The following is an 8,987-nucleotide window of genomic DNA, read 5'->3' as shown; positions in this document are numbered from 1 at the left end:
TGACAATATTCTTGTGCTGTCAGTGTTGCCTGCTTGTGCTTCTCAGCAGGAGAAGCTCAGCCAGCTTAATTTGAAGCCACAGCCACTCTGCAGCCATAGAAATTCTCATCAAAGGCAGCCATCCTCCAAACATCAAAGGGCAGACCTCTCTCTCCTGGCTGGGAAAAGGCAAAGGTTTCTCTCTGTGTGTCTGTGCATGTATCTGCCTGCTCCATTCAAAACTTCGGAAAAAAAGATGCTTTATTCCTTTTCCTATTTCCTATTAGTATTCCTTTTATACAGGACCAAACAAACTTGTCTGGCAGTGCAAATGTTTGTTTTTTTCTACTTCTAGCCACTATGTGCGAAGTTTATGTGTTCACATATGAAAAGACAGTCTTAAGAATTGTGTGGTTAGGCTGTTTGTTGTGTTTACAATATGGCTGTATGGTAGCATGCAATGTTTCTGCTCTAAAGAAATGTGAATGTATGAGTAGCTCTTATATGGGGTATTGTTTTCCCCGAATTTCAGACATTCCTGAAAATATTTTCCCCACAGATTAAGTGCTTAAAACTGTTTTAATTGACCTGCTTCAAACTAATTTTTTCCATGAACAAGCAGCAGACTGAAATATGTCCCCTTCTTGTGATTGGTTCACTTGCTCGGTGTGAAGCTATTACATAAGGTTTTGTAACATGTTCAGTGCCAGATCCTGGAGGCTTACGCCTTTTGTGCAAAGGAAGATTCCCAGTAAAACCACCAGGTCTTATGGGGTGCGACATAGAGCTGCACATGAATATGAATGTGCAAAAGAGTCTTCAACCTACAGTTTGCACCAGTTCCTTACAAGTGCACACAGAAAATTAAATTACAAGTTTCAAAAAGAAAAAAAGAAACAAATGACATAAAGCCTTCTTTTGTAACTGTGGGAGCTGTAAGGAAATAAAGACAAGGGAGCCATTACAGTACCATGTAATAAGATATTTGAATGCTTAATAAGATATAATTGCATCAGGGAGACACGGTTGCTAAAGAGGGGACAATGGGGTTAGCTCTCTTGCCTTTTCATCTTTGGATGTTGCTCTGGATCATGGAAAAAAATCACCAGGCAACCCATGGAAAAATGTGAAACATACTGTAAAATAACCAATGCCCTGTTGCATTGTGTCTGTGTGGGAGTTGTTTAAGCAGAATAATGGGAGTCCAAGGATGGAGCAACACTATGGAAAGAGCTTACACTGTGACTGTGTTGTACCAGAGTAAAATTCCTCCCACATGCTTTTTTGTCTGTGACTATAATTCTCTTTCTTGTGCAGGATGTTTTATTCTGACTACACAGTTGTTAACGACCTATAGTGCTTCCTTCTTCATTACAAGCATGCATTATTTAAATTAGAAGGGAAGCGCATCAGCTAACCATGTAAAGAGAAAGAACAATAGCTAGTTACTCTGTTGGTGCGGTGCCATTCATCAGCTTTAGCAACTTTCTTTGTTCTCTTCCTTGAATAACTTCCTCATTGTAAAAAAAGGGCACATCTAACTTGGAAAAAGCTTAAATAAATAACTTTGCGTATTGTTGTGTGTTTATGGGTGTTATTGTGCGTTCATATGCGGTGTTGGCTTGAGGTTGTGATGACTGATTCCTCATCTCTTTTTCTCTTATCACAGACACCCACGCTCACCCACGAGGACCTGCCTTGGGTACCTATATCAATGCACCATTCAATTGGCGCATTATATTCATCATCGTACATTATTCAGATTTGAATCAGAGACTGTCAGCTTGCTGACGATCCAGCGCCCAAATGTAATAGCTTGGACAAGAATAGCCTTGACAGCACATTGCTATGATTCAGTGAATTCCTGACACACTGGCCACCTAATGTAACATCATGTTTCATTTTACGACAAGTTGTACTCTGTAGACGCTGTATGAATGCGATTACCCCTTTGACTTGTGCAGCGTTTTCTCTGTTGCTAGTTAATAACTGTGGTGGCCTTCTTAATCAGTGTGCCGGCTGTTTTCTGTGATTGTGTCTTCCTGTGTGTATGTACATGTGCCTGTGTAATTGCAGTCTCCAAACACACAAAGCTGACTCAGGGATGCTGCTATGATCCTGAGGACTCCAGCAGCCACAATCATGTTAATCCATGAGAAACCATTGGTTTTAAGCATTTATACAGTCCCTCCAGAAAAACGTGATTATGAGATCGCATATTTCAATGCATAATCAGCCAAAGTCTGAATATTTATGCGGGGGCCACATTCTTTCAAATACGCCGCACTTTCGCCACATTCTTTTGCAGATTTCCGCGCAAAATATGCGGGGCTTGCATTATTTCATGATCCCCGCATTTTTGTTGCAAAAAAGTCACATATATCTTAGCAGAAAGTTGAAAGATTTTGCGTTTACTTCACACAAGAGCAGCCATTTTCCCCTGTTGCCATGGGAATGTTATGAAGTGACATAATTACGCAACGTGAACATCATCGAAAAGCTGCAAACCCCGCGATGAAGCCATGATGAAACCGCAGTTTTTGCAAGTTCCCGCAATTTTTGCAGGTTCCCGCAATTTCATCACATAAAATTGCATAAATATCCCGCATATTCCATCACATTTTTTAAGAAAACGTGCCGCATAATCAAGGATTTTTGCCCGCAACAATCACAAAAAACTCAGGCTTGGACAACTATTGGTAGATATCAGGGTTTAGCACAGGGAGGGTTTGGGTGAATACTGAGATGTACCCACACTTTGCTGCTGTATAATTTGAATTAATGAATTCAAATTTAGACACGGAAAAGGGGCAACAAAGTTCTTGATGTATCCCTCCTATTTGTTCCCCTAGCATGCATGAAGTAGTTTTTGCCTCAAGCTTCAGTACAAGACAAGATTGTTCTGTGCTGATAATCAAAGGTTGCTTAAGTCTGCTTTTCATCGTTTGATACATGACTAATCCAGTTTTCAGTAACGTGTGTGTCACACACAGTTGTTTTACCGAGAGCCATGGCCATACATCTGTCATTTTGTCACACTACAGCTGATAGAGTGCAGTATCAACCTTGGTTAATTAAGGTATCTCTCCAATCCTCAGTTGCAAAGTTATGTGCAAAATAATTACACAGTCACACACTCATGCAATCGCTCATGCATGCACACATTATCTAACAGGAACATGTTGTTCTTTCGGCCATATTATGTTTATTCCCATGAGAACACACAGACAACAGATGACATTCCAGCAATGAAAGACGATCTCTCGCTAATGACAAACGATCGTTTAGCAAATGGAATACATAGTAAGATGCTAAAATGCCACAGTGAAAATAACACATTGATTGGAGAACCGTCTGTTAAAAACAAAGCGATTTAACATTGAATTGGGAAGTTGAAGATTTTAAACTATCAGGAATTTTTCTTTTAACAAATGATAATTGAATATTAATACATTATCTGATAATATATTGTAGAAATCTCATAATTTGCATGCCTAGAAAATACCCTGTATTTCTTACTGTATTTAAACAAACTCAGAAATGGGACGCATAGGGGTTGATTCATGCATTCAAGCTCTGACATGTCTCCTTTTAAAGAAAAGTCAAAGAATACTGTAGGCTATGACCGTCACAGGACATGTGTCGGCTTCCTAAACAGCATCACAAGGGCTATAAACTATATCAAGCAATAGACTCAGGGGTGGTTTGTGGAATAAGGCCAATGTGCAGATTGAACCAAGTGTGTGTGGACAAAGAAGACTTCCATTCATGAGGTGAACGCTAAAGGTGAAAAGTTCAGAGGAAATAATTACAAAGAAGGCAAATACTGCAGGTAATGCGATGGCCAGATACTAACTTAGATTAGAGTCAGATTAGACAGAAAACCTGCTCCTATCTTCAGTAGACTCAACTTTTATGTAGCTGAAAAACACCAGGGTTGGATATCTTTTAAATATTTAAAACAAAAACAAAACAAACATAAAAAGGAACCACTGAGTATTTAATTTTGCTTGTGGAGCATTTGACATTTTCATGTGTGGTGTGTAAAAATCAAGAACATTTCAAATAGCAGTTGAGCAGTGATGTTTCATATAAATATTTGAATCTACTTTTACTGTAACTAGGGCTGACATGCATCAGCCAGTAGCAGAGAGGTCAGATCAGTGTGGAGTCACCTCATGGGAAATTGTGCTTTACCTACCAAGAAAGGGGCTTGGAATTAATGTTTTAGTTGCTGCAGCGGGAAGGGAAATTAAATCAACAGTCAAGTCGTTTTCAAAATAGTCAGTTAGTAGCATATACAGCTTTTTACCAGCATTTGCCTATTTCTTATTGTTAATTTCCAACCCTGAAAATGAGTATAAAATTAGGTACTAGCTGGTTTCTTTTGGGTCAAGGCTCCCAGTATGTTAGGGAGACAATAAGACGAACAATGAAAATATATACGACAGTACAACCATGAGGAAGTTGTGAACTACTGTAAGAAAACAAATTTAGATAGTGGTTGCCAGTACACGTTGCCTTTTATAGAAAAATTTCCTACGTTTTCTCTTGCCTATGCAAACTAGAAGCCCTATACATTTCCTCCTGGGTAAATTGGGTTTCTGACACAGAGTAATAACAACACTGACAGAGAAAGGAAATAATAATCCCCCACAACTTTTCAAAATCATCAATAACAAAGTTCCATTATCACTCAGAAGCTGCTGTCAGACACATTAGCTGAGTTATGAGACTGATACTCTGTTCGAATTTAGCTGAAACAACACACTCTAAAATGAGAATATTGGTGCATCCATAATAAGCCCATGGTACTCCGTCATGGCTACCAGTTTCAGCTCAAGTTTACATTATACAACTTGAGCTGTTACAGCAGTAAGTGGTTGTTACGGTCGTAAAAAGAAAATCTGAACCACCAACCTTTAAGTGTAGATATATATATATATATATACTGTACGTGTGTGTCTGTGTATGTTACTTACATGTCTAAAAAAAACAATCAAAACTATAAATTGACACTCTAGTGGAGGAGTATTGCATGAGTCGGGGGCTGGAGATGGATGTCTTCTATCTCCAAGCACTGCAAAGGAACAACCTGGCCATTGACTAAATTAAGCATTATTGTCCTGTCCTCCTGTCCAGTCTCTGTCCTGGGATTTTAGCTGATGTGGCCATTAGTCACATTAGCCAGGCAGTCCATCAGCAAGCGGCGGATCCTCCAAAGCAGCAGCTGAGCCATTGGTCTCTCCTCTGTCACCCCCTGAATCTCTCTCCTCCTTGTCCTCATCCGGGCTGAGTGGGTCCCGTTCTGACATGCGGTTTAGGGGGTCAAAAGTATGCATTTTGGGCTCAGGGCTGCGGAGCGAAAGCTGAGGCAATAGTGGCCCCTCCCGAAGCTTAGCTGCTAGCTCCTTGGCACTGCAGGTGGGGGTGTTGGTTTCGTAGACATCGTGGAAGTTGTTGTAGTCTACCTCATAGAAGCCTTTCTCCAGGGAGAGAACCGGTGTAAAGCGGTAGCCCCAAAGCACCTCTGTGTCCAGGTAGGAACTTCGAGCCTGACATGTCATCCCTGTATCCACATGCACACGCACAATCAGAGTGGACAGGTAAACACACAAACACACACACACACACACACACACACACACACACACACACACACACACACACACACACACGGAAAGAGGTGTGTGGAAAAAGAGAGACAGAGATCAGTAAGTTATTCACGCATTGTACACAGAAAGGACTTAGATCTGCTAAGTGAATCCTCTAAACATCCACTGTGTTTGTGAAAGCAATCATGTTGGAAATGCCACTGCTCTAAACAGAAAGGTTCAATTTGTTTAGAAAATATGAGCTTTTTGGCTAATAAAATAAACGTTCAACTCACACACAACGGTAACAAAGTGTCATTATTTAATTTCTGAGGTGTCTTTTTGTCAATAAGCAAGTCAGAAAAAAGACATAGCCCAGTCCTGCATCTGCTTTGGGAAATAGAAAGAGAGAAAGACTGTGTCAAAGTTAGAGTCAATGCTTAAAGCACAGCTTTACTGTAAATTTTTAATTGTTACTCATTAAATGTGTCGGTAGTGTCCGATATGAATCTGGACACATTGCACATGTCTATTTTTGGAAACGCATTGGTTTGTAGGTGTCACACATTTTTGAAATATAGTAGCAGCATCACAGATGTAACTTATAACATCAATGATGGAAAAGTAATCAATAAATGTTTAAAGAAACTTTAAAGTGGTACATTTGTGAATGGAATTTGTGTGTGTGTTTTTTTTGTTTTTTTTTACCTAAAAAGAAAAATCTGTTTGGTTGTACTGTTCAGTAACTTGCAAAACAGTCATAAACCAACATAAAAAAAGAACCATGAAAAGATTGTGAATTGTGAATCTGCCTGAAAAAAACCATCATATGACATTGGCCCACCCCTACCTAGAAACTACTTTCAAACTTTTTAGATTCTTAAGGAACCATTTGGTATTTATGTAATGGACCACTGGAGGAAAATAGGGGAGGGTCATGTCTTTTTATTCTTTGTTGAGGGGAGGGTCACCCAACGTTTTTTAGTCTAGGGGGGAGGGTCACCCAACTTTTGTATTCATGAAAACAGAAAAATGTCAAAGTGGCTTGTTTGGTGCATACTTTTCCATGTAGATCTCATTCTCGGCCCCCCATCGGTAGCAGATGGGTCTGACCCAACAAAAATCGCAACATGACAGCAACACGACTACTTTTTTTTTAAAGGGCGTGCGCCCATGAGCACCCACGGAGGCAAACATAAATAGGTGCCTATGATAGAGGAAGACTGACAGATCTACATGTTATAATTTATTTACAAAAGGGTGAAGGGTATCTTTCTGCCCTGTCAGACGCTCTCCCTCTCCTCTGCCTGCTCCGCCAGTCAGCGAGCTTGTTACGCCCGCAATCTCTTGTGGCATTATAACTTCGAAAAACCACAGGTTCCAGTTAATCTTATAATGGATATGTGTGTTGAGTTATTTAAACCAACGATAAGGGAAATAAACAGATCTTGTCCACATGTCTCCTGAGAGAGCTCCAGCCAGCTCACAGCGGGGTCTGTGAAGGTGGACAGGCCGGGCGGCAAGCCAGCGACCCCGGCAGGCACCCGCCGGCTGTCACGTCAGACTGTGGAACTTCTGAACTCCAACACAGTCGGACCAAATTTACAATAGCCATCAATTTTCATAAAACGGTCCATATTTGAGCTCTACATAGTTGATTTCTCGCATAAAAAAAGTCTCAGAAGTAAATTTAGTAATGAAATAGCAGACAAACAATGTATAAAGTTTCCAGTTGTAGTTCCAATGAGACAACCTGTACGGGGACCGTAGCACGAGCTGTAGTTCCAATGAGACAACCTGTAGGGGGACCAAAGCGGGAAAAGTTCTCTAATGTTGCTTTAACTTTGGATTTCTGATTGGGTGGGCCATCTGTCAATATGGGTTATTACCCAGTGTGCTTTGTTGAATGGTCTCAATGTTTTATTGTTTTATTTCATGTGAATACTAGTTTACTAGAGGAGTAACTTAGTATTTGAAGTAATGCAGTAATACAGGAAGTGTGCAGTTAGTTTCCATGCTTATTGTGTTTCCACAACAATGTTAGTGAGTAAATCTACTGAAATGGCCACCATAATAGTGGAGTGTGATATGAGAAAGCAGAGGTTAACTTGTGTAACTCATTGTTGTTCAAAAACAGTGGCTATCTGTACATCTTTGCCAAGTGTAAACCCGTACAGAAGGCATCAATAAATTGTTGGGCAGGGTCATGTCTCTTTTCCCAATCATTTTGGAGGTTCATAGAAAAATTTGTTGCTGGTGAAGGGAGGGTCAAGTCTATTTTGACTGAAGAATCCAAAACTCCTCTGGTAGCCCCTTTAATAAAAAACTAACAGTCCCTAAAGAAACATTTGATAATTATTTTCCATTTCTCACTCACTGCTTGTGACAGGTGTATCGTGTTTAGCTAATTAGGCCTATAGCTATTAAAGTGGTTGGAGGCTAACCATGCCACAACTTTTTACTGCCACCTTTCAAGCCTACAGGGGTGAGAAAGACATAAACTGGACTCGACATAGATTCTTTTCTTCCCTAGCTGTTGAGTTACATAATGTTCTGTCTCTCTGTAAATGCATAACATTACCAATAACATCAAACATGTGCTCTAAAATAGACGTAGATGCCAAATTGATATGGTGTCTATTGTCACGGTAAGAGGAACTTTAGCTTTCTTCAGCTTTCCCTCTGGATATGAGTGGCCTAGATTCCACATTTAACTTGTGAAATATTTGTTATTTCTGTGACTGGATCATCAAAGACTAAATAGTGTCTTCCAGTCCCTATGAAAATGATTTTCTATAGTGTATTTTAAGGGTGTTGTCATATTGTTTGATGTGTTAGTTTTAAATTCTTAGTTTAGCTAATACTTTGGAGTCAAAATACATAAACTCATGTTGTGAAGATCTATTAGTATCTTGTCCTATTAACAATTAAAGACATCTAGTTGTAATGTGAGTTCATAATACTTGTCAATGCTATATGACAGGATAACTAAGACTCTTCACTGCTACAATGTTTTGCTGATGCATTGCTACATTATTGTGTTGATTGTGTGATTATGAAAATACATTTAGATCGTAGTTACTTCCTAAGGGATTAGAGCATTCACAAATACAAAAAAGTCTACCACACACAAACACACTATTTCCTCTTTTGTAAAAAATACCTGTTGTTATGTTTTATACATTTGGTAGAAAAAGTGTGCTGCAGGGTGCGGGCTGCGAAGGAGACTTGTACTGTGATGTGTTCATGTGCTTCAAGATTTGACAGTTGGCAGATGAGCAGCAGCCATTGTGATAAAAGAGGTTACAGAATTCACTTTTTTTTCACAACTGTGTGAGTACAATTTCATAGCTTTCATTTTCTGAAAATGCAGCTTGTCAATGCACCGTTTGGCAGCTGACACTCAGGTTTCAA

At 39.6% G+C, this 8,987-nt stretch overlaps 1 protein-coding gene across 2 annotated transcripts in view; it reads right to left on the bottom strand.

The window, feature by feature from the left end:
* Positions 1–3,164: 3,164 nt before the first annotated feature.
* Positions 3,165–8,987, bottom strand: part of kcnj5 (potassium inwardly rectifying channel subfamily J member 5) — a 30,661-nt gene continuing 24,838 nt past the window's right edge. For both annotated transcript variants that reach the window (XM_031290879.2, XM_031290878.2), the window contains exon 4: positions 3,165–5,548. In XM_031290879.2, coding sequence (XP_031146739.1) covers positions 5,163–5,548 — 386 coding nt within the window. In that variant the 3' untranslated portion in view covers positions 3,165–5,162. The remainder of the gene's footprint in view (positions 5,549–8,987) is intronic.

This window comes from Sander lucioperca, chromosome 8, assembly GCF_008315115.2.
Source record: "Sander lucioperca isolate FBNREF2018 chromosome 8, SLUC_FBN_1.2, whole genome shotgun sequence".
Classification (NCBI taxonomy): Eukaryota; Metazoa; Chordata; class Actinopteri; order Perciformes; family Percidae; genus Sander; species Sander lucioperca.
The sequence above is the reverse complement of the archived record's forward strand: the minus strand, read 5'-3'. Positions and strand labels throughout refer to the sequence as shown.